The sequence below is a fragment of the Cuculus canorus genome, chromosome 23 (assembly GCF_017976375.1).
Source record: "Cuculus canorus isolate bCucCan1 chromosome 23, bCucCan1.pri, whole genome shotgun sequence".
Taxonomy (NCBI): domain Eukaryota; kingdom Metazoa; phylum Chordata; class Aves; order Cuculiformes; family Cuculidae; genus Cuculus; species Cuculus canorus.
Genome location: NC_071423.1, coordinates 5,106,102 through 5,130,222, shown reverse-complemented (window position 1 = coordinate 5,130,222; position 24,121 = coordinate 5,106,102). Strand labels below are relative to the sequence as shown.

The 24,121-nt window shown below is 59.4% G+C and overlaps 2 protein-coding genes across 2 annotated transcripts; one reads left to right on the top strand and one right to left on the bottom strand.

Annotated features, from left to right (window-relative positions):
* Nucleotides 1–46: 46 nt before the first annotated feature.
* PCSK7 (proprotein convertase subtilisin/kexin type 7) lies at nucleotides 47–19,288 on the top strand. Its single transcript, XM_054086851.1, has 16 exons — nucleotides 47–190; nucleotides 1,899–2,378; nucleotides 2,800–2,934; nucleotides 3,292–3,457; nucleotides 5,796–5,886; nucleotides 6,540–6,594; nucleotides 8,350–8,488; nucleotides 9,003–9,103; nucleotides 13,386–13,553; nucleotides 14,237–14,344; nucleotides 15,327–15,429; nucleotides 16,758–16,914; nucleotides 17,061–17,155; nucleotides 17,321–17,414; nucleotides 17,698–17,815; nucleotides 17,959–19,288. The coding sequence occupies exons 2-16, from the start codon at nucleotides 1,911–1,913 to the stop codon at nucleotides 18,364–18,366; spliced, it is 2,406 nt and encodes an 801-aa protein (XP_053942826.1). The 5' UTR covers nucleotides 47–190; nucleotides 1,899–1,910; the 3' UTR covers nucleotides 18,367–19,288.
* Nucleotides 19,289–19,641: 353 nt separating this feature from the next.
* On the bottom strand, nucleotides 19,642–23,866 carry TAGLN (transgelin). Its single transcript, XM_054087198.1, has 5 exons — nucleotides 23,725–23,866; nucleotides 20,905–21,104; nucleotides 20,642–20,819; nucleotides 20,459–20,561; nucleotides 19,642–20,266 (listed from the first exon to the last, which is right to left on the bottom strand). The coding sequence occupies exons 2-5, from the start codon at nucleotides 21,082–21,084 to the stop codon at nucleotides 20,125–20,127; spliced, it is 603 nt and encodes a 200-aa protein (XP_053943173.1). The 5' UTR covers nucleotides 21,085–21,104; nucleotides 23,725–23,866; the 3' UTR covers nucleotides 19,642–20,124.
* Nucleotides 23,867–24,121: the final 255 nt, after the last annotated feature.

The window sequence follows — 24,121 nt, the reverse complement described above, 5'->3', positions numbered from 1 at the left end:
CGCAGAGTTCGCGGCGCAGAGCGGCTCTACTGGAGGGCGGAAGTGATGCAGAGTTCGAGTCCGCGGCGCAGAGCGTCTCTCCAGCGCGCCAGCACCCCTTAGAGCCTAGAGGACTCGAGCAACGCCTGCGGGCGGAAGCGACGCAGCTGTCAGCGGCCGCGCTTCCGGCAGCGGCGCCGGCCCGGGCCCGGTGAGCGCCGCGTGGGGCAGTGGGTGGCGGGAGGGGGCCCAAGTGCCTGGGCGCTGCCTGCAGCCCTGCTCGTAACGGGGACACCGCACCGGTTGCTGTCACCGTAGCGCTCCGGGGGCTCAGCCGGGGCACGGCGGGGGCGGGGGGAGGCGCGGGAGGGCTGGGGCCAGAAACCGAGGGGAGGCGGGGGGAGTCGGCAGCCTTGCCCCAGGAGTCCCGGGGTGTCAAGGGGAGCAGGTAGCGCTGCTCCAGGATCTGGGAGGAGCCGTGTATCCTGTCCCGGGATCCGGGAAGAGCCGCCTGTCCTGCCCCGGGGTCCGCGGGGACACGAGAGAAGCAGGCAGCGCTGCCCCTGAAGCCCGGGGAAGTGCCTGTCCTGACCCGGGAGCCCCGGGAAGGCGAGGGGAGCAAGCAGCGCTGCTCCGGGATCCAGGGGAAAGTGCCTGTCCTGCCCCAGGATCCGCCTACTCTGCCCCGGGAACCGAGGGGAGCAGGTAGCGCTGTCCCTGGCATCGGGAGGAAGCGTCTGTCCTTTCCTGGGAGCCGGGGGGAATCATGAGGAGCGGGCAAGCAGAGGCCAAAAGCCGGGGGGAGTGGGCAGTGCTGCTCCAGGGGAGCCAGGGAGAGCCTACTGCTCTGCCTCGGGAGCTGATAGCAGCCGCCTGTCCTGCTCCAAGATCCCCCCGTCCTGCCTCAAGAGCCGAAGGGAGCCAGGGAGAGCTGCTTGTCCTGCCCCTTGAGCCGGGGAAGATGCCTATCTGGCCCCGGGATCCACCTGTCCTGCCCTTGGAGCCAGAGGGAGAGGGTGGGCAGGGGCCAGGAGCCAGGGGCAGCCGCCTGTCCTGCCGCGGTGGCAGATGCATTCCCCGTGTGGTCTTTGAGCTTTGGCCCCAGGACTCTGGCTCCAGGCCAAGGCTGTGGCCGATCTACCCTCCCTGATGCTGCAGGGCTCAGCCAATCTCTGGAGGTGCCACTCTCTGGAGGCAGCCAAAGCCCTGCTCTTAGCGTGAGACCCTGGGGCCCGGTGTGCAGCCTAAACCACAGCTGGTGAGTGGCTTCAGGGCTCTGAAGGAAATCAAGGGTGGAAAGCAACTGGGACAGTCACTAACGGGCAACTGTCAGGGCGTGTCGAGCTCCAGGCAGTGCAAAGACGTGGGAAACGGAGCAGAATTGTGGGAGGGCACTTCTTTCCCTTGAGGCGCTGTGGCTTGCGGAGCAGGGGCTCCATGGGGATTCCAACCTGTGCTGGGTGAAATCAGTTCCTGCAGTCATGGAGCAGGTGGAGCTCACCCAGAAGAGGAACTGGCTCTTGGCTGCAGGCACCTTGTGGCGTTTCTCGTGATGTTTGTTTCTCTGCTGGGCCACAGCAAGAGGAGGAAGTGCCTTCCCCTCTGCCAGCCAGCAGCAAGGTGTGCTCGTGCCCAGGCCTGTTGTCATGGCAGGCAGGGCAGCCATGGAGATTGATCTCTGCCCCGCCTGGGTGCAGCTTTGCAGTGCTGCACCACTGGGAAGGAACCACCTTGCCTGGAAGCTTTCTGGTTTCATTGGAAGTGGATTTCTGCTGTGCTGGAGGGGCTGGCAGCAAGCCCAGGGACTAGTGTGTCCCAGCAGAACACGTCGGGTTCTGTGGGACCGTATGATGAGGCCATGGCCGCCCTATTCTGGGTCAGAAAGGGTTCTCACTAGCTTTCTTTTCTGCTGTTCGCAGCCTGCCTGTCTGATGCCGCATTGGAAGCAGACGGTGCCGCTATGGAGCGCAGGGATGGAGGCCACACTGTGTATCCACACGTGCCTTTGGCTGAGTGCTGCCTGGATCCCCATCACTTCATCAGTCGAACCAGGCTGCGGCGGGGAGCATTCTCCTGGCACTGACAGCCAGCACGGGAAGCTGACGTGGGCTGTCAGCCTGGAGGCGCCCGAGGAGGAGCTGGAGCAGCGGGCAGAGGAGCTGGCACGGACTGCCGGGCTGGTGAACATGGGCCGCGTCGGGGAGCTGAAGGGCCATTACCTCTTCGCTTACCGGCCTGAGGGCCCAGGGGCAAGCGAACCCGAAGCAATAAGGAGGGCAGTGGACACTTTGTTTGCACAGCATGACAGTGTGCGGTGGCACTCAGAACAGAAGCTTCTGAAGCGCTCCAAACGCAGCCTGCACTTTAATGATCCCAAATACCCCCAGCAGTGGCATCTGGTGAGTGGGTTTCTGTCTCCGGTCACGCCAGAGGGCTCAGGCTGTTTGTGTGGTCACGAGTGAGCTGTCACACAGCAGGCAAAGCAGTCACCTTCCGGCCTTGTGGCAAGGAGGAAATATGCTGAGAGCTCACCCTGCCCACTGCGATAACGGGAGGAGGCGGCTCCTGCAGCTGGTCCTGCTCCAGTGGCACTGCGATGGGCAGAGAGATTTCAGCTGGAGCTTGGCATCCTTGCAGCACCAAGCACTCTGCTTCACGGTGCAAATGAGTGTTGCTCGCTGTCTCCATCAAACAAATCTTCTGTGATTCACCCTGCCCAACCCCACACCAGCACACTCAAAAAGTTCAGGAGTCCCTTTCCTCACAGCTGACCCACTCCTCCACTTTCCCTCTCCCCTCACTGTCCTTTCCGGTGCTTAGAACAACCGCAAGAGCCCTGGGAAGGACATCAATGTCACAGGCGTCTGGGAGCGGAACGTGACGGGGCGTGGTGTGACGGTGGTGGTGGTGGACGACGGCGTGGAGCACACCATCAAAGACATACAGCCAAACTATGTGAGTGCCGGCTTCGTGGTGGGAAGGAGCAAGGGAAGGCTGGAGGCTGGGAAATGCGACGCAGCAGGAGCTCAGCTGGGGCAGCAGACAAAGCTTTCCCTGGGAGATTCTGCCCCCATGTTATAGGGTTGCAAGCCTTCGGGCTGCTGAGCTGCAAAGGCGGCTCCCTCTGACCCACAGCAGCAGCTGAAGCTGCCTCCGTTGGTCCCTTTTGCCCAGCAGTGCTGAGCTACGTCCCTGTGTGAAAGCGGCCTTTAAGCTCCCGTGACTCCCAGGCTGTGTTTCAGCCTGCATAGTGTGCTCTTAAGTCCCCAAACTGAGGAGAGCCCTGAACCATGACCCTGGGTCTGTTTCTAGAGCCCAGAAGGCAGCTATGACTTGAATTCCAACGATCCTGACCCTATGCCTCACCCCGATGAGGAGAATGGCAACCACCACGGGACGCGCTGTGCTGGGGAGATCGCTGCTGTGCCGAACAACAGCTTCTGCACGGTGGGAGTTGCCTATGGGAGCCGCATCGCAGGTACGTGCACGTGTGCTCGTGCCTGGCTTGCCTCATCTCTCGCTCTGAGTCAGCCGGTGCCGTGCTTGGGCTGGTTGGTCAGTCAGAGGGAGGAATCGCGTCTGCCCAAGCTTCCCTGCGGAGGAGCCGGTCTGGAGGAGCAGGATAGGTGTATGCTGCAACAGCTTTTCCAAAGCTTTCCTGGCACGCCACCTGCCCCACCGCAGAGTTTTCCGTAAGCACATGTCCATCCCACACAGCCTAAGCCAGGCAAGCGTGCGACCACGTGCCTGCCCCACTGCAGCACTGAGGGCACCGGGGAAGCAGATGATTCCCAATGCCCTGTGCTCCCCCGACCCTTTCTCCCAGGTCTGCCCCGTGCAGATGGATGGAGCACAAAGGTCTGGCTGCACATCTCTCCTCTGCAAAGCCAGGGATTGGGCTGCCGTGGCCGCAGCTGTCTCCAGAGCTCTCACGCTCCTTTACAGAGGGAGGCAAAACCTCTGTGCCAGGCAGGATGTGGCCCTGGCAGAGCAGAGGACAATGCTGTGTTGCCACAGCCAGGGACAGGACTCTCTCCCTACTTGGCAGATGGTGCCATGTTCCCTGGCTGTGAGAGGGGGCTGGGAAGCAGGTGGGCGTCGAGGCAACAAAGGAGTCAAAAGCTCGTCTGAAGGCACTGCAGCCTGGTCTGCACCTTTCCCCTGCGCTCAGCACCCTCCCTGCCTCACCCCGATGAGGTGCTGCGCTGCCACTCTGATCACAGCCCAGCAGGGTCCTGGGCTCCAGCTGGCATCGGAGGCCGCAGGCAGACGCTGCTGGCAAAGCCCAGCAGCAGAAGGAAAGCTCCCAGTTTAACCACAGCACTGAGGACAGGGAGGGTTGATCCTGGACTGCTCAGGTGGGACCCAGTATTTCTGCAGGGTTCAGGTGTCCCAAGCTGAATCCCCCTGCACTTGGCACTGGTGAGGCCACAGCTCGAATCCTGGGTTCAGTTCTGGGCCCCTCACTCCAAGAAGGACATTGAGGGGCTGGGGCGAATCTAGAGGAGGGAACGGAGCTGGGGAAGGGTCTGGAGCTGTGGGGTTCTGGGAGGGCCTGAGGGACCTGGGGCTGCTCAGTCTGGAGAAGAGGAGGCTGAGGGAAGACCTCATCACTCTCTGCGGCTCCCAGAAAGGAGGTTGTAGTGAGGTGGGTGCTGGGTTTTTCTCCCAAGTAACAAGGGATGGGATAAGAGGAAACAGCCTCAAGTTGCTCTCAGGGGGTGTTAGATTGGATATTAGAAACATTCCTTCATGGAAAGAGTTGTTGAGAACTGGCAGAGGCTGCCCAGGGCAGTGGTGGAGTCGCCGTCCCTGGAGAGACTTGAAAGCTGTGTGAATGTGGTGCTCAGGGCCATGTTTCAGCGGTGGAGTTGGCAGCATGAGGTTTATGGTTAGGCTCAATGATCTTAAAGGTCTTTTCCAACCCAAACAAGTCTGTGATTCTGCGGAGCTGTGCCTGGCAGGGTGAGCACAGCGGGGCAGCACCGAGCTCTGCCTGGCAGTGTGCAAGTGCTGGACCCAGCGTGGTGCCAGCCAGGGCGGGGAGAGCCAGCGCCTCCCTGGCCGGGCTGCTCCGCATCCCCACGGGAGCGGCTCAGAAGCGGCAGTAAAAAGCCGCAAGTGCAGTGTCAGGCAAGAGCTGGGATGGGTGGGCGGTTGCACTGTTTATAAATAGGCTTAATTGAGACGCGTGCCGGGTTTCCATTTGTAATGTCCTTTGCCAGTGTAAACCGTGATGCAAAGCGGTAATTATCACTGCTTTGGGTCACCAACAACTCCGCACTGAGCCCTCCTTGGCTCTGTTGGAGCAGTGGCCATGCCCTCCTGGTCTGAGCTCAGTAGCTGGCGTGTCCTGCGTCTCGTGAGCCCTTCCCTCGGCAGGAAAGAGTGCCTGCATCCCAAAGTGACAGCTGGCTCTTGGGCAACTTGGAATGGGAAGCAGTTCCTCCAGGGAATTACCGAGCAGCAGGATAATTGAGGGTAGGATGTGAGGAAAGCCCCGAGTATGGAGGCTCAGGGGTGCACGGGGTGAGCTCAGCTGCTGTCGCCATCTCCAGCTTGATTCTGACAGCAGGGCTGCAGGACTTGCTTGGCAGAAAATCCCCATCCAGAAGATGTGGAGCTGTGCGTGAGCGTGCACCTTCAGCCCCTCCCGTACATCTGGCCTCTGGGTAACAGCTCCGGGAATTCTGGTTCTGTCAGGCTGGGAAAGCGAGTGTCCCCAGTGTGAACCTGCCGTGGAATGCATTTGTGCTGTTTTTACAGCTTACTTTGATCCACGTTGGTCACGGTTCCTTGTCCATTTTGTCCTGCAGGCATCCGAGTGCTGGATGGACCCCTCACTGACAGCATGGAAGCCATCGCCTTCAACAAGCACTATCAGATCAACGATATCTACAGCTGTAGGTGAGCCCCACGGGGACCCTGCACCAGGCCATGGGCCCTGCTCTGCCTGAGAATGGGGCTCACAGGCCATGGCTGAAGCCTCACATCAGCTCTGCTCCTCCTGTGGCTCCAGAACCTTTTTTTTGGGTCCTGGGAGCGTGCTGGACGTGAGATGGTGGCTCTGTGCCACGGAGGGAACACCCAGCTTGCCTGTCTCCGGGAGTTTACAGCCAGGCACACAAGGCAGTGCCCTCTGTGACTGCTGTTAACAGTAACACCGGGATTTCTGTCGCTAGAGAGCTGGTGCAGGCCGTGTACGGCACCCACGGGCCCGAGGCACAGTGCTGCAGCACATCCCCCAGGCTAGAGGGGCGCTGCATGGCCCCCACTGTGCTTGTGGGCCCCAGCCAAGCCGTGTGACGGGGACGAGAATGTCTGAGAAGCTGGCTGTTAAATAAAAATCAAACATTTTATCCACTGGAATCTGACCCAGGGGCACAGGGCAACCACAGCAGCAATGTCCCAGCAGCGAGGGGCCAACCCGGTGGATGGGAAAGCACAGCACCCTCCGATCCCAGTCGCAGTGCTGGGAGTAGCTGGTGGCTGCACCGTGATGGGAGGAAGAGATGTTGTCTGTGACTCCTGGTGTCACCTTATGGTGTATCTCGTTGCAGCTGGGGTCCAGATGACGATGGGAAAACCGTGGATGGCCCCCATCAACTGGGAAAGGTAACAAACCGTCCCAGCAGCACGGATCACCCCCGGGCTGGCCCTCCGGTGCTTGTGGTTGCTTTGCCTGCCTGGACAGGCGAGGAGGGGTGTTGCTGTGGCGCAGCGCACGTTCGTTTGCTTCCATCGCTGCCAGCGGAGGTGTTGCATGTGTCGTGCGGCGGGGAGTGGTGACGTTGCTGCGGGAGGGCAGCGTTCAGGCAGCATTAGGTGAGCTTCCCAAAGGAGAGGCCGGTCCCAGCAAGGAATTGCTCTTTCGCAACCTGTGGTGTTGTTTTGACAACTTTTGCAACCCAAGGGAGGCTCCGTGCAGGGAGACTGAGCATTCCTGGTGCTGAGGGTGTTCCCAAGGCATGGAGCGTGCCCTCAGATGCCCGCTGAGGGGGAACTGTTGGAGCTGAGGCCACTGCTTCCTAGGTCATTGAGGCATTCTCACGGTGCTGCAGGAACGCTGCACAATGCACCGGGCTCCTGCTGCCCCAGTGCCACAGCCAAGGGGGCCCCAAAACTGGCGATGCCTTGCTCCTGGGATCTGGTGGTTCTTCCTTTCTGTAGCTTGGCAGCCCTTTGCTGTACTTTTCTAACTGTAGGATAGTAGTTACTGTGCTTTTCAGAGCAACACTGACAGCTGAGCTATGGGTTCACGAGGACAATTTTTTTAAGCTGAAAGAGGGGAGATTGAGATCAGATCTTAGGAAGAAATGTTTTGCTGTGAGAGTGGGGAGGCCCTGGAACAGGTTGCCCGGAGCAGTGGTGGCTGCCCCATCCCTGGAGGGGTTCCAGGCCAGGTTGGATGGGGTTTGGAGCCCCTGATCCAGTGGGAGGTGTCACTGCCCATGGCAGAAGGTGGGACTGGATGGACTTTGAGGTCCCTTCCAACCATTCCATGATTCTGTGACAAATCGTTTACAGTTCTGCCAGATAATTTATTTGCTTTTGGCACTCAGAGACAGTTGTAAAGAGCTCTGGGACACAAAGCACAAGGAAAGCCTCTTTTACCACAGCAGAGCATCCGGAGGGCTCTGGCCAATGCAGTGTGTGCCGTCACCTGCCCAGGGGAGGGCAGAGGAGAAAGGCTGCTTTCTTGTTTGTCCATCAGACCCTTATACATTCTTTCAGTGGCAATAATATCTGTGCAAGGTGTCCACCTGAAAATGTGTTTCCCAAGTGGGGCCAGTGCGGTTGTGCTCCTCAGAGAAGGCAAAGCCCAAGTATTCATGAAGACTGGGGCCTTTCAGAAGGGCAGCAGCCATGTGTGGGGAATCTCTGTCAACAGGAACGCCTTAGTCCTGCAGGAAAGCCTTTAGTAAGCTATGGATAGGCCGTTCTCATATGCTGGCTGCATTGCTGCCTGTGTAACACGCTCACTCTGGAATCTCGGTGCCTGGTAGGGCTGTAAAAGACGCGACTCCTTGACTCTGCCGGCCCAGAGGGGTTGTGGCTGGCCCTGCCATCACCCTGAGTACTTAGCAGGGCAGCTTGTTGAAATCTTGGAGTGTGGAGTTCGGTTGCTGGGACAGAGTTTTCTGGCACATCCCCGTGCCTGCAAGCAGCCTGCACGGCGAACGCTCCCCCACTTCACGAGAGGCGATCGCATCCGTCTGGGCCTGGGCCAGCAGCGAGCTCTGCTGCGAGGGCCGGGAGAGTCACATTGCCCCTTGGCTCGCAGCCACACGTGCCAGTAGCAGACTGGTGTCCGCGGGGAAAGGCCCACCTGTCCGTACCCCCTGACTCAGCCCAGTTCCTTCTCCGCAGGCCGCCCTGCAGCACGGCGTGATAGCGGGGCGCCGGGGCTTTGGGAGCATTTTTGTTGTGGCCAGTGGCAACGGCGGGCAACATAACGACAACTGCAACTATGATGGATATGCCAACTCCATCTACACTGTCACGATAGGTGAGTGCCTGCATCTTCTATCTTGTTCCTTCCCAATGTGGAGAAAGGAGATCATTCCAGAAGTGAAAAGCCTGTCCAGCTGGATAGCAGGAGTGTGGGAAAGGAATCTGTCCTCTGGAATGAGTGTGGCAGTCTATAGAGGTGTGCAGGACTTCTTTTCAATGACGGTGGTGAGGCACTGGTACGTGTTGCTCAAAGAGGTGGTAGAACACCCATCCCTGGAAACATTCAAGGCCAGGTTGGATGGAACTCTGAGCAACCTCATTGAGTTAAAGACACCCCTGCTCCAGTAAAGGAGATTGGACTGGATGGGCTTTAAAGTCCTTCCAATCTAAAGCATTCGATGATCTTCCAAGCATGAAAGATACAGGCTTGAGTCTGGTGTGCCTGCTCAGCTCTCAGGCTGTGGGAAAGCAGAGCTAGCAGGACGGGTCCTCAGGGCTCGTCACCTTGCTATTGCAGCACTTGGAACAAAAGAGGCTTCATCCAGTCAATGCCTTTTCCTTTTCTGCAGGTGCAGTGGACGAGACAGGCTCCATGCCATTCTATGCCGAGGAATGTGCCTCCATGCTGGCGGTGACCTTCAGCGGTGGGGACAAGATGATGAGGAGCATCGTGAGTACCACTCAAGGCACACATCTTCCCCATGGGGCTGTAACAGCCCTGAACAGAGAAGGGATGAATCCCTGTCCCTTCTGATTGCATCTGCCTTGGGCTGGTAGCTGGGTTCCTTTGGAGGTAGGGAATGAACTTGCTGTTCATCTAGGTCCTCCAGAAATAGAGCTCTGAGAGGGAGGTTCCTATTTCTGGTTGTTACCGTGTCATCACTGTCTGTCAGCCTGTACCTCTCAGCACACTGGCCCTCTCCCTTCAAGAATGTTCACAGGCACACGGAGTTCCTGGTCCCAAATGCAGATCCCACGTGTGTTGGGTTTGCCACCTCAAGTGCAGGGGCATCGGACCGAGAGGGAGAAGGACTGCACTGCCTTATCTCCCTGCTCCGCACTGCTGGGACCCGCAGGCAACCGTCTGTTGGGACGGGGGCTGCTTGGGTGACCTCTAAGAAATTCCTATGCACTTTGTCCCTGGGAATGTCGTCCAGGGAGCTCACCCAGCTCAGCCAAAGAGACAGCTGGCGGAAAACAGGCTGCATCCCAGCAGTGTGTGTGTCCACTTTGTGTGGCAAGGAGGAAGCCTGGAGCAAGATTCCTGTGCCACTGTGGGCTTTCCTGAAGAGAGAGGGGCAGGAGCGAGTGCGGCTCAGATCTGCAGGGGCTGCAACTTCTGCTCCGAAGGGATGCGGGAGCACAGATGAGCACGGAGGGCTGCGAGCAGCATTGGGCTCTTTAAACTACTTGGCGCTAGCTCCTGTTCTGTTCTGACACACGTGCCTCTCCCAGATGAATTTTTTGGAATATTTTTATCAGCTTTTCCTTTTTTTTTTGCCAAAAAATGACTTCTTGTCAACAAAATGTCCTTTCTGCCTGAGCCAAGGAGCTGAGCCCACTTTCACCAGCCCCAGGCCTGACCCAGCGCGTTCCTTCCTCGGTGCCGGTGTGTTCTGGGGCTGTCAGGCTGACCAGCCCCTATGGCTGTGTCCATTGTCAGTGGGAACGTAGAGCCCAGGCTGCATTGGGGCAGCTCAGTGTGAACGTTGCCAGCTCCCAGGCTGGACTCTTTGGGGTTGGGTTGTCCCTGGCTTGGCAGGCACCAGGAGGATCTCCTATCGGGATGAGCAGTTCCCAATGGCGCTTCCCTGGCAAAGCAGATGAGCAAAGTCCCAGTACTGGATGAGCATCAGCGCTGTGTGCTCGAGGATTTTGGGGAGTGAGGGATGGTGTCAGGTGCTCCTGGAGTGGGGATGTGTGGCTGTGCCTGCCGGAGAGGAGCTGAATGCAGGCTTGTCAGACTGGCTTCCCCACGTGCCGGGAACCGGGCAAAACTGGGAGTGCCCGGGTTCCTCAGCCACCTCCTCTTGCAGTCCGGAGCCCAGGCAGGAATCCATCCCTAACTAGAGCCTGGCACAGTCTGCCTGGAGCAATGGCTTGGCAAGGAAAGTAAAACCCAGAATGGAGCTGATTTTTCCTTTCAGAAATAATTTCAGTTGTCCCAGGCTGATTTGGAAACTGCCAGCGCCATGAGAAATGGAAGTAGCAGGCAAGCAAGGGCGATGCTGTGCTTTCTGCAGGAATTACAGGTTTGGGGTTTATGTCCAGCTTCCCTCAAGCCTCTCAAACACCCCTTCCTTTTGAATACGGGCCTTACGGGACACTGGAATTCCAGTGGGGAGCCAGGACAAAATGCCACGTGTAGCCTAGGCAGGGCAAGTGTCAGGGAGACCTCCTGTTCCTTTGCAGTGCTGTGATGGCTCCTTTAGCAAGCCCATGCCATGCCAAGACTTCCACGCCCCTGTTTCTGGGGGATAATCTACTCCTAAATGCCCTTCAGCTGTGCCTCAGTGCTGTCGGAGTTAACTTCTCAGCAGCCGTCTGCAGTGTTATTTTCTTTTACCAGGCTATAAACTTTGTGTGGTTTCCTTAATGGGAAGAATTTAATACCACTTCTGGCACTGGCTGCGTTTCCTACTGAAAGTTTCTGCTGCTCGGGGTGTTCTCTGTAGGACGTGCAGTATCCGAGCACAAGCTGGAGTCGTTAACAGCTGGCAAAATGTTAGAGTTGAGCTTAGAAGCTTTGGGCAGTGCCAGCTGCCTGCCCATGGGAAGCACAGGGAGGCGGATGCAGGTTTGCAGTTTGGGGGCATGATTTGGGAACCTCTTCATGCCTTCTCCGAGTGTGTTCTCCGCGGTCCCGTGTGATCCCTCTGTGGAGCCAGCTGTGGTCAGCAGTGAAGATGAGGAAGGTCCCAAACCATAACTGCCTTGAGTTTTCCCTGAAGTTCCTTAGCTCAGGCCCAGTTCCTCTCTCCCTCTCCAAAGGAAACTGGCTGCACTTATCACTTCTCAACCGGGATGCTTTGTCCCAGAAGCCAGGGTGTCCCAGGACTCTGTGGAGACCTTGAGGTGCCTGTGGGCAGTGGCTCTTCAGCAGTATTAGCTCATTCGAAGCAGTGTTTTGGCCCTCAGGCAGCATGGGTCTGTGCCTGTGTCCAGAATAGCCTGGAGATCATTCATGGTGTGCGAGTTCAGGGCTGTGTGCCTCTCCCTGAGCTGATCTCCATGCCTGGGGAGCAGATAGAAGATCTGTCACCTCCAGAGGCCCCAGGGGTGCTGGCAGAAATAGGACGCTTCCTGCAAGAGCTGGTCCAGCCTCTGTGGCCAAACCGTGAGCAGGAGCGAGAGGAGCAGTGAGAGCCTTGGCTGTTGCTCTCACAGAGCGACTGTCCATGCTTCAGAGCGGTGGAAAGCTGCTCTCCCATGGCCTTGGCTAAATGCTGTGCAAACTGCTGCACAAACTGCCCTTGCCCTGCTCCGTGAGCTGCTCTACTCAGCCCCACACCCGACTCTTTCCATCCCGATTACCAGCACAGAGACTTATCTCTCAGATGAGGAGCTGCAGTGTTATCCTTCCCACCTGGTACTGGTTTTTGCTGTGTGTCCTGGCCAGGAACTGTCTGGGAAATGCTTCCAGGCTTTTCAGCAGCTAATCCCGACCCTTTGCCCCCGCTGCTGCCTGCTCTTGTTGTTGTTCTGGTCTTGGCTAAGGGAGGATGATGGGCTGCCCCTCCTGTCTCGCAGCCTGATCTCAGCAACCGCAGAGAGAAAGAAAGCTCCTGTGCAGCAAATTCCTCCCTGCTGCCTGGGGGGAAGCTGCCGATACTGAAGAGACCGCTGCGAGACGATAGATTAGATGTGGTTTGTGCAGACAGGGGCGTTAGTACCACCTCCCTGAGTCTTTACTCCAGAGAGGGAATCCTTGAGCACCCAGAGAAAGTTCTCATGTTGTCTGAAAGCCTTGTTCGGAACAGGTCAGACTCTGGATGTGGGTTTTGATGTGCTGTGTTTGGAAAGCGTGCTGCCTTGCTGTCTGCTCGCCTTTCCCTGCCTGTGGGCACAGAGAGGCAGGAGGTGTCCCTGGGTAAGGGAGGGACCATGGGTCCTCAGCTGCAGTCCTTCCTTTCTCTCGTGACATAGCAAATGCCCTAGGAAGGGTGTGTAGGGGCTCTGTGAGTATCCTTGGTCCCCTTTAAAGGCTGAGAGAGTTGAGGTCGTTCAACCTGCAGAAGAGAAGGCTGCAGGGAGACCTTAGAGCAGCTTCCAGTACTGAAAGGAACTCCAAGAAAGCTAAGGAGGGGCTTTTGATCAGGGAGTGCAAAGATAGGACAAGGAGGCATGGTTTTGAGCTGAAAGAGGGGAGATTGAGGTGAGATCTTAGGAAGAAATGTTTTGCTGTAAGGGTGGGGAGGCCCTGGCCCAGGCTGCCTAGAGGAGCTGTGGCTGCCCCATCCCTGGAGGGGTTCCAGGCCAGGTTGGATGGGGCTCAGAGCCCCTGATCCAGCGGGAGGTGTCCCTGCCATGGCAGGAGGTGGAACTGGATGGACTTTGAGGTCCCTTCCAACCCCAACCATTCCGTGGTTCTATGATCTGCCTGGATTTCTGCCAGGACAGTGGCTGTGGGCCCTGTCTGGGCATTGCTCATTACTTCGCTGTGTCCAGGGTGGTGGTGGGGAGCCCCAGAGCTTCTGTTTCTCATGTTGTTTGCACAATGTGTCAGGCAGTGCTCATCTCTGGGTGCTTTGATGGAGCAGCCAAGCCATGTCCTGTGTTCCCAGGGCTTTTGCCAGCAGTTGTGTCACAGGCTGGGCCGCTGGCGGGGCTGATGTGGCGAGGGCATGGTGTGGGGCTGGGACTGCACGCTCAGTTGCTCAAGGACCTATCCCAGCTACCCCAGCGTGGCAAACAGTGGCCTGACAGGAGGCTTCTCTCCTCTTTCTCGGTAGGTGACAACAGATTGGGATCTGCAGAAGGGCACGGGCTGCACAGAAGGCCACACCGGGACGTCAGCTGCCGCTCCTCTTGCAGCCGGGATGATCGCGCTGATGCTACAAGTGCGACCATGCCTCACCTGGCGAGATGTCCAGCACATCATCGTCTTCACTGCCACCAAGGTGAGTGGCGCTTCCTTCCTCCTGCTGCCCTGAGTGGATGCTGCAGGATGGCCGAGGTCTTGCTGTGCTCATGCTTGTTGATGTCTGCCTGCCCCTCTATAAATCTTTCGCTCAGCCTCGACTCCAGCACAACTTCACTGTGGAGAGCCCAAGCGGGAACTGGCTGGAGCTGCCCCATTGGCTTAGGGACAGGGCGTATTCCGCCACCCCTGGGGAGCAGGAATCCGTGTCCAGCTAAGGCTGTGCTCTCTTTGGCACGGGGCAGTGTTTTCCACAACTTGAAGCCAGCATTGCCAGAGTACTACAACCCCCCAAGTGATGGGACCCAGATCTGTCCTGGCTCAGCTCTTGTTGATATATAGGACTTGGTTCTTCTCCCCAGGGTTTCTCCCATCCCACAGGTTGTGGCTTAGGGAGTACAGAGCAGCTGGAATGTTTCAGAGCAGAGGCATTTGTGCCCTTTCGTGCTGCTTGCTTTCCTTTCTGAGGAGCCAGGAAGCCTGGGACTTGTTTCAAGCAAAGGTCAACCTGTTTCTTTCTAATAAGGCCATGAAGGTTTGTGTCCCCGCTGCTGCGGAATATTTCTGAGCCTCCATGCCTTCAGGCCCAGTATCCTTTGCTCCAGCGTTGCAGGAGTGCTGGAGTCCCCCTCAATAACAAGAGTGCCCTGCATTTCTTTTCAGTATGAGGATCGTCACGCGAAGTGGGACGTCAACAAGGCCGGCTTCAGCCACAGCCATCAGCACGGCTTTGGCTTGCTGAATGCCTGGAGGCTGGTTAATGCAGCCAAGGTAATTCCCCAGCACGTGGAACAAACCCGGCCTGGCAGCGGCGTTCCTGTGCCATGGGGTGACACTGCTGCCATTCGAGGCTGGCGCTGTGGCCATCATTGCACCGACCCTTGCTGTAAGGCTGCTTTTGATTTGAAGTAATGAGGCTTTCGGCAACGCCTGAAACCTGCCTACGAGCCGCGGCGCACGCAGCACTATATATAGCCATGGGCGAGAGCCTGTGCTGGTGGGAGACGACAGCTCTGATTGATGGTGTGGAGAGCTTCATCAGCAGCCCCAGCACCTTCCTCCCCACCCCATGGGCTGCAAGGAGGGTGTCGTGCCCCAAGGAAACAGGGCGTTCTCGGCTGGCAGCTCTGAGCTCCGCGCCCTGGGTGCTGCCAAGGGAGCAGAGTGGTCAGAGAAGGGAGGGCCATCCCCATCTCTTCTTCCCTGTACCTTCAGTCGCATGGAGACCGGGGCACGTCCGTTTGGCACTGGGTCCTCACCTGTGTGTAGAGCACCACACAGCTCTGCCAGGTCCTTGCCAGTTGCCAGCAATGCCCCCTGTGACTTTCAGGCTACTTTGTGTGCAGGACTTTTGGTTCTGCTGCATTTCCTGCCCCTGGGATTGAGATGGAATGATTTGAAGTAACCTCTCAAAGCCACTTGGGTGGTGGCAAAGGCGTACACAAAGAGGAGGAATCTTGAGTCTCAATCAGCCCCTCCAGCCCACAGGGAATCGCTTTCCTTCCACTCCCAAGCATGCAGGTGCTTTTTTCCAGGCCTGCAGTCCCACAGCAGCCCCTGTGTGCTGCCTGAGTTTCTGTGCCTTAGAGCAGTGTCGAGAGAGGCCCACGCTGGGCCCACATCCACACACGCTAGGTGTGCTTCAGGCACCTTGGAGCTAACGAGCAGCTTGCAGGATTGGTGGGAGACTGAGAGACGGGTGTGCCAGGAGGGTGCAACCTCGTGCTAAATCCTCTTGCCTCTCCCCTGACAGGTCTGGGAGTCTGTCCCGTACCTTGCCTCGTACGTGAGCCCTGTGCTGAAGGAGGGCAGGACCATCCCGCTGCTCCCGCAGGAGCTGGAGGTCGCCTGGAATGGTAAGAGCAGGTGTGCCATGGGAGAGTGCATGCTCATATGCATCGAGGCCAGGGATCCAGCCTGTTCCTGCTGGGCATGTTCTGGGCTGTGCAAAGCTACAAAGGGGTTAAGCATTGGGCTGCCTGGGCTTTTTCCTCTCCCTTTTGGCTACTCTTCCCCAGGGATCTTCATCTGACGATGTGGTCCCCTCCCCATAACTTCATCCCATAGATTGATGTCTTTGAGGAGCCAGACAGGCGTTAGGGAGCACGGCCAGACTGGGCAGCAGCCAGATGTGCTCCTCTGGCTTTGACCATTTTAGGTAATGCTCCAGCTCCCGACTTGGCCGGCCTCTGTCCACATAAACAAGGCGCTGCTTGGGTTGCTACCAGTGGGACGGAGGGCTCGGCCCCAGGCCCTTCCCGGCCCCTCAGCAGGCTCTCGGGCTGCGCACAGCTCTGTCCGCCAAGGCTGGGCCACTGGCCCCTTCCCTGTCCCAGGGTCCCTCGCTGCCTGCCCTGCAGCTCCTGGTGCCCAGAGCCTGTTCCCAAGGATAGAGGTTCCCCTGCAAAGAGCTTGGAGCTCAGCAGGCTGGCACCCCCCTTGACGGGGGTCCTGTCCCTCCTTGCTTCAGGCTGAGAAGGTGCTGGGTCCACGTTCTCCTTCTCTCCTGTCCCTGCCAGCGCCCAGGTACTGGCACCACAGGACCCCAGCGGGACAGAGGGGGGACACTGCTCCTCATGCTGGCAGCGGGATTAGACCCCCTCTGTGTCAGAGGAGAGGGCTGGGCGGTCAAGCTGCTCATCCTGCCCTAAGAGGAGCTGTGAGCTGAACACTGGCAGCAAGAGGAGGTTGGAAGAGGCAGAAGAAAGGCACTTTAGAGAAGTATTCAAAGAGGAATTTGTGACAGGGGACACAGCTGTCCCGCAGGTAACAAGACTGCATCTTAGGTACCACAGGCTGACTCGGAGTTAACCCTTTCTCCACATTGTGTCAGGAGTGTGGCCACTCTGCTGGCTGCCTGGGTCTGGGGTGCGCCCGCTCCCCCTCTTCGGAGAGGCCAGGGAACACCCGCCAGTGCTGGGCTGCCAGGAGCTGAAATCCACTCTGGAGCGTGCCAGGGTTTCCTGTGCTATAATTAGCAGTTCTGGGGCTCTGAGCATCCGTGGAGCCTCCTGTGTGGGCCGTGACCACTTGGTTTGGGGTCACAGAGACACAGGGAAGCTGGGAGGAGGCAGAAACAGCATGCGTGTCCCATTAAGTGCCACAGCAGCCCTGCAGGGCCAGCTGGAAGTGGGGACTGTATCATGGCCACTACCCTTAGCAAACGCTGCCTTCCCTTTTCCAGTCACCACTGCCAACCTGGAGCTCTCCGGCATGAGAACCCTGGAGCACGTGGCAGCCACGGTCACCATAACCCACCCTCGTCGCGGCAACCTGGAGATCAGGCTTTTCTGCCCCAGTGGCATGATGTCCTTGATAGGGACCACCAGGAGCATGGACTCGTAAGCATCAAGGGGAACAGGGTGTGGAGACTCCCACAGGGCAGGACGCCCAGCCAGCCCCGAGCAGGAGAGCTGGGGCCACATCCAGCTTTGTGTCTCGAGCTACGTGACCCTCTCATGAGTTGTTTCTCCTCACTCTTTGGCAGGGACCCCAATGGCTTTGCCGACTGGACCTTCTCCACGGTCCGGTGCTGGGGTGAGGAAGCACACGGCACGTACAGACTGGTCATCAGGGACATTGGTGAGTCCTGCTTTGCAGGGATCCTTTGTGAAGCGGTGGCAGCAGCTCCGTGCCGCGTCCCAGGGAGCTGCCAGCTCAACACCTGGGCAGCTGCACCTTAGCTCCTGTGGTACCACCCAGCTGGGTGGGAGACTTCCCTGCTGGTCCAACCTGTTTGTTCTCCAGGAGATGACAGCCTGAGGCCTGGGACCTTGAAGCAGTGGCAGCTGATCCTGTACGGCTCTTCCTGGTCCCCAGCAGAGATGAAGGAGCGGCAGAGGTAGGACACTGCAGCCCTGTCTCGGTGGGGAGAAAAGAGATGGAGGACTAAGGGATGTTGTGAGACAGATGGGCTTGGAGGTCCCTTCCAGTCCAAACCATTCCATGATGCCTGGTGCTGCACTCCTCCCCGTGGAGGCATGGGCTGTACGGAACGGCTCCGTTGGCTGGGTCTGACCCAGGAGGGCAGCCCTCGGTGGTGGCAGAGGCCGTTTCAGACCTTTTGTTGGCATTTGGGTCCCCAGTGCTGCCTGTGGGACGCTCACAGGGTGCTCTGTCCCCAGGTTGCTGGAGGAAGCCATGAGTGGGCAGTACCTGCGCAGTGACTTCTCCCTGCCCTGCCCTCCAGGGCTGGAGATCCCCGAGGAGCAGACCTACACCATCACGGCCAACACCTTGAAGGTGAGTGGGCCTGGAGTCCCTTGGAGGAGTGGGAACCTGTGTGGCTGCTCCTCCTGGTGCTGTGTCCTCTCCGCTAGGCAGCGGCAGTGGAGAGGGTGGGGTGCTCGAGTGCTTGGTTTCTCAAGGGGTTTCCTCCTCTGCAGACCCTCCTGCTGTTGGGATGCTTTGCTGTGTTCTGGACGTTCTACTACGTGCTGGAGGTTTGCCTGACCAGGAACAACGTGGGGATTGACCTGACATGCAATGGTTCCTCTGCCTGCAAGTGGTACCAGCAGGGAGGGAAGCACAGAGCCCTGGAGAACGGCCTGGAGATGGAGTCTGTGCCGCTCTACCATGAGAAGGACATTGAGGACGTCGAGATGCAGTGTGAGTGCCCGGAGACTGCCCAGGAGGAGGAAGAGGAGGGGTCCTGGACCCCCACCCACCCCAAACTTCCCAGCAGCGGCAGAGCTGGGAGCTTCCAGGAGGCAGCCCCTGCCAGAGCAGAGTACCTTGGCCGGGAGGCAACGGCTGAGCTCCTCTTGGAGGACAGGGAGCACCAGCCGTGCTAGCGGGGCCTTGGGCTGCATCCCTCGCACTCGGTATGGCCTTCCCAGCACGGGCAGCAGAGACTTCTGAGCCACCAGGACCATTGCCACTGTGTCCTTGCGGATAGTGGTGTTGGAAGCGGCTCGGAAACAAAGAGAAAAAGTGCTGACAGCGGAAAGGGAAGTTTCCCTTTCCCTTGCTCTGGAAAACAATGCAAGCCTTAAACCCATTCCTAGCAGAGCCGGCCTTGCAGTGGCACTCGGGGCTTCTGTTTCTGTGTGGCACAAGGTGCACACCGATGCCTCCTGGCAGCGTGGCAGAGCTACCCCCAGAGTCCCCTGCACGCCACAGCCTTGCAGCATGGGGAAGAGGCATCCTTTTGGCCCCAGGTTCTGCAGAGCAAGCCTGGAAGTTGTGGCCAGGCTCCTGGCAGCTGCCTCTGTGGGCAGGGCCCCCACAGCGCTGTCGTTTCTGCCCTGCGGGGCTGCGAGCTGGCTGGTTCTCATCACTTGGGCCCAGCTTAGAAGCAGGGAGCTGTTCTGCCCATCCGCACCCGGCGTTTGCTCGCTGACCCCTGCGCTCTGACCCTGCTGCCTCCTCCTCCTGCACGAGGAGGCCTTACACGTGGGGAGGCAGCAAGGATTTCTCACCCATCCTGCTCCAAGGGGTAGACTGGGGAGTTCACCACGGATACCGTGGCAGCTTAAACCTCTCTGATCGCCCTCCCTGCCTCTAACCAGGGCCTCAGTTTGTGCTCAGTGCCCAGGAGGGATGAGGCTATTTGGGCCGGGAAGGGGAGGCTGAGTTGCTCTGGCAGCGGCTCAGGGTTGGCTTCTTCCTGTGTCTTTGGGTCCCTTGGTTTATTTTTTTAAAGCTGGGGTTTGTTTTTTTTAAATCAGCAAAGCCCTTTTGTGTAGCTTTCCAAATAAAGTCTTAAAAACCCTCCTCTCCCCCGTCTGTCGCTCCTCTGCCCTCCCAGCACTTCCTGGGCTGTGGAAAACAGGAGTTGCCCAGCACCTCCCAGCCCCAAGGCCCGAGGGATTTATCCCTGTCCTGCTCCCCTGGGAGCTGGGATAAGCGGAGCTGCTCCATGCAGAGGGAAACAAGGATTGAGCCAGAATGGTTGGAAGGAGCAAGGAGTACATTCAATGCTGTGGCTCCAGCAGGAAAGAGAGCCATCTCAACAGGGCAGGGAAAGCCTTTTCCCAGGTCCAGAGCTGGAAGAAGACGTGACCCGAGCAGCTTTTACAGAGCATCTTTGGCTTCCCCAGGCAGGAGGAAGCCTCATCAGGCCACGCTAGATGAATAACCTTTTAATTTTGACAAAAAAAAAACAAAGTACAAAACCGAGGCCGATTTTTCTCTCCTCCCCGTTCGCAAGGATGGCGGTGGCACAGGGCTGGTGTGGGGCTGTGGGCAGGCAGGGTGGCTCTGGGGCGCACGCCCTTCCCACCCACCGTCCCTGGGAGGGCAGCGGGGCACCCATGGGTGCCGGCGAGCGCGGCGCAGGGCGGGCAGAGCCGGCTGGCGGCGGGGAGAGCAGCAGGGACGTGGAAGACTGGAGGGGAGAGGCTGCCCAGGGCGAGCGTGGCAGGGCATCCTCGGGCACGTCGCCGCGAGAGGGGCTACAGGCGGGCGCGTGCTGCGCGGCAGGGTCCTGGGGGCTGCCTGGCGGGTCCTGGTCCATAAATACCAATCGGTGAGGGGCAGTGGCGGCCAGCGGAGAGCGGGGATGGGGGTCCCGGCTGGGGCTGCTCTTTGGGATTGGCGAGGGGGGCTGCCTAGCTGATGATCTGCCGGGGCCGGCCGTAGCTCATCCCCGCCTGTGACGCTCCCTTGTTGCTCCCCATCTGTAAGCCGATGACGTTCTTGCCCTCCTTCAGTTGGCTCTCGGTGAACTCCCGCTTGTGCTCCTGCGCTTTCCTGTAGGACAAACGGAGAGGCCATGAGGCACCCGCGCGCCCCAAGCAGCCGGACTGTCATCCCCAGGGCTGCCCCTGCCGCCCTCGCTTCCCAAAAGCTCAGCATCCCGCATCCATGCGCTCCGGGGATGCCAGGCAGGGGAAAGGGCTCACTGCGAGCAAGGGGATCCCCGTGCCTGTGCTCCCCACTTACTTCATGAACCAGTTGGGATCCCCATGGTAGTGGCCATCGTTCTTGGTGACCGCCAGGCTGCCCAGGGCCATCAGCGTCCTCTGCACCGCTGCCATATCCTTGGCTGCCGAGGGACAAGGACGTCAGGATGGATGCGATGTGGCACCCCGGGACCCCACCAGCCCCACGCCCGCCCACCCGCACCTTCAAAGAGGTCAACAGTCTGGAACACGTCCGTCTTGACCACACCGTAGTCTTCAGCCGCCTTGAGGAACTGGGCGATCTGCTCCATCTGCTTGAAGACCATGGTCGGGGGGGTGTCGGGGATCTTGACGGGCTTGGAGCCGTCAGGGTAGAGGCTGTTGACCAGCCTGCTCAGCACCTGCAGCAGGGGAGAGGCCGGGTCACTGCCTGCTGTGGCGCTGCCGGGAGCACCAGGGATGGTGGGCACCCATCTTTCCACTTACGATGCCGTTCTTCAGCCAGACCTGGAAGCCCAGGCGGCCCCGTTCAGGACGACCCACGGCGGCCCCGCACTGCGCCACGATCCACTCCACCAGCCGATCCTCCAGTTCATCATCGTACTTCTTCTCGATCTTGGACTGGACGTCCCTGCTCATGCCATACGCCGGGCCCTTGTTGGCCATGTCTGCAGCACGGGGGAGACCTGGCGGGGACGAGGACCGTCAGCCTGCGGGGATGCTGTCCCCCCAACCCGGGACCCAAGGGCACTCAGCACCCCGAGGCATTCCCATCCCACCTCTGTGCAGTGGGGACATCCCCGCTCTTCCCTTGCCATGTAACTGCCCTTCGTGTGGGCACATTTGGAAGTGAGTGCAGAGCCGTGACCTGCCTGGACGGGCAGTTCCCCTCCGGCTGCATCAGCCCCGCACCCCGGCTCGGGCTGGGCAGGAGAGCGGCCCCATCGCCAACCTCTGCCACCCCAGCCACCGGCTCCTGGCTGACACCAACAGCCCTGGCACGGCCGTGGCCTCGAGCCGGAGGAGAGCGGATGTAGAGCAGAGGGGACTGTGGAGCATGGTGGCCACAGCAGGGCTGGTGGCCATCGCACAGTGAGGTGGTCACAACAGGGCTGGTGGCCGTGGAAGAATGGGTTGGCTACAGCAGGGTTGGTGGCGATGGCAGGGCTGATGGCCATGACGGGGTTGTCGGTCATGACAGGGTTCGTGGCCATGACAGGGTTGGTGGCCACAGCAGGTTGTTGGCCATGACAGGGTTGGTGGCCACGGTAGGGTTGGTGGCCACAGCAGGGCTGGTGGCCATGACAGGGTTGGTGGTCATGACAGGGTTGGTGGCCACGGTAGGGTTGGTGGCCATGACAGGGTTGGTGGCCACAGCAGGGCTGGTGGCCATGACAGGGTTGGTGGCCATGACAGGATTGGTGGTCATGACAGGGCTGGTGGCCACAGCACGGATGGTGGCAGTGGACCAGTGGGATGGCTGTGGCACAGAGGGGTGGCCATGCCACGCCAGGGCAGGTGGCCGTGGTGCCAGGAAGGAGCGCAGGCGAGGCAGGACGGTGGTGGGAGCCGTGCCCGTGCCCTTGTAAGGGCATGGTGCAGGCAGGGGTGCCAGAGCTGGCTGCGGGCAGGGCCGGAGGGTGCCGGGGGCGATGCCAGGAGGGAAAGAGAGCCGGCAGCCAAGCCCTCAGCAGAGCAGGCTGCGCTCCTCCCCAAACAGGTCTCTGCTTGGCATTAAAGCCACCGAGTGCCAGGGCTGTGCCCTCCAGGAGCTGCATGCGCAGTGCCCGCATCCCCCCCTGTGCTGGGCTGGAGCACCCCAACCGCCTGCTGGGCAGGCTGAGGCCGGGCACAGCTCAGTGCAGCACGGGATGCTGACCCTGCTCGCTGCCAGTGATGCGAGGGCACCCTTTGAAATCCTCGGTTAGAAGAGAATTTTGAGATGACCGAGTCCAACCATACCTCTCCACTACTGAACGTAGGCACCTCATCTGCCTGTCTTTTAAACCAGGGATGGTAGAGCAGCCGCTGCCCAGCTGCCAAGCACTGCCCGGCACATCCAGCGATGCCCCAGCCCTGTGCCCATCTCCCGTCCCCTCTGAGGCTCAGGGTTTTCCTCCAAGGAGAAGCAGAGGCATCCCCGAGCCCAACACTGACCCCAGGCTGAGCCCAGGGAGCCCTCAGCCACCCATCCCTGATGGCAACTGCTGGTCCCCAATGGTCCTGAGGAGCAGGAGCAGCACAGAATGCCGAGCTGCATCCTCAGCCGAGCAGTAGCGGCTTCCCCGGCTGGGCAGCTGGACCCTCATCCTGCCTTGTGATCTAGAGAGTGGCGTCCCCATCCAGGGAGAAAAGTCTCCATCCAGGGGGAGAAGTCTCCATTCAGAGAGAAAAGTCTCCATTCAGGGAGAAAAGTCTCCATCCAGGGGGGAAAAGTCTCCATCCAGGGAGAAAAGTCTCCATCCAGGGAGAAATGTCCCCATCCAGCGAGAAAAATCTCCATCCAGGGAGAAAAATCTCCATCCAGGGAGAAAAATCTCCATCCAGGGAGTGGCATCCCAGTCAGAGGAGTAGAATCCCCACCCAGGGAGCAGAATCCCTATCCTGGAGAGCAGCATCCCAGGTGGAGGAGAAGAATCTCCATCCCAGGAGTGACATCCCCATTCTGGGGAGCCACATCCTAATTGGAGGAGTAAAATCCTCATCCAGGGAATGGAATCCCCAATTAGGGGAGCAGCATCCCAACTGGAGTGGAATCCCCATGCAGGGAGCAGCATCCTCATCCTGGGGAGTGGTAGTCCCATCCAAGGGAGCAGCATCTCCAGTCTGGGAAGCAGCATCCCAGTCAGAGGAGCAGAATCCCTACACTGGGACTGGCATCCTCATCCCCGGGGAGCAGCATCCCAATTGGAGGAGTAGAAATCCCCATCCCAGGTACTGGTATTCCCAACCCAGGGAGCAGCATCCCAGTCAGAAGAGCAGAATCCCTATACTGGAACTGGCATCCTCATCCCTGGGGAGCAGCATCCCAATCGGAGGAGTAGAAATCCCCATCCCAGGGACTGGTATTCCCAACCCAGGGAGCAGCATCCCAGTCAGAAGAGCACAATACCCATCCCAGGGACTGGTATTCCCATCCCAAGGAGCAGCATCCCAATCAGAGGAGCAGAATCTGCATCCCGGGAGCAGCATCCTCATCCCAGGCGCAAGGTCCCCATTGTGGGGGTCAGCACCCCAAGTGCCAGGGGTCAATGTCCCCACCCCGGGCACCCTCCCTGCCGTCCCCCCCCCCCGTGCAGGACTCACGGGCGGCTGCTCACGGAGGCGCGGGGCGATGCTCAGCGCGGGAGCCAGCGCTCTGCACAGTCACGACGCTGCCCGGGCGCTAAAAGGCTGGCGTTGGGACAGTGATGTCAGCGCAGCCCCCCCAGCTCTCCCCAGCACACCCGGACTCTGGTCCAGGCACCATATTTGGGGAAAGACTCCGAAAATCCGTGACTCAGGCCTCTGCCCGAGCATTCCCGGCGTTCCTGCGCCCCAGCGGATCTGGGAGGAAGCGGGGCCAAGGGGGCTGATGGAGTCAAGTCCATTTATAGCCACGCGCTCGCCGAGGGCTTCTGCCCTGACTTCATGGCTGGTTTCCCCGTGCGCTCATTGTGGGGAGCTGGGGCGGCCGAGTGGGGCTCGCCGTGGGGTCTCTAGG

Coding starts and splice junctions, on each gene's coding strand:
- PCSK7 (XM_054086851.1), top strand. CDS start 1,911: ATGCCGCATTGGAAGCAGACGGTGCCGCTATGGAGCGCAGGGATGGAG. Junction 6,595..8,349: donor GCCCCCATCAACTGGGAAAG/GTAACAAACCGT, acceptor CCTTCTCCGCAG/GCCGCCCTGCAGCACGGCGT. Junction 17,156..17,320: donor ACTGGTCATCAGGGACATTG/GTGAGTCCTGCT, acceptor TTTGTTCTCCAG/GAGATGACAGCCTGAGGCCT.
- TAGLN (XM_054087198.1), bottom strand. CDS start 21,084: ATGGCCAACAAGGGCCCGGCGTATGGCATGAGCAGGGACGTCCAGTCC. Junction 20,820..20,904: donor TCTGGCTGAAGAACGGCATC/GTAAGTGGAAAG, acceptor CCCCTGCTGCAG/GTGCTGAGCAGGCTGGTCAA. Junction 20,267..20,458: donor GATCCCAACTGGTTCATGAA/GTAAGTGGGGAG, acceptor TTTGTCCTACAG/GAAAGCGCAGGAGCACAAGC.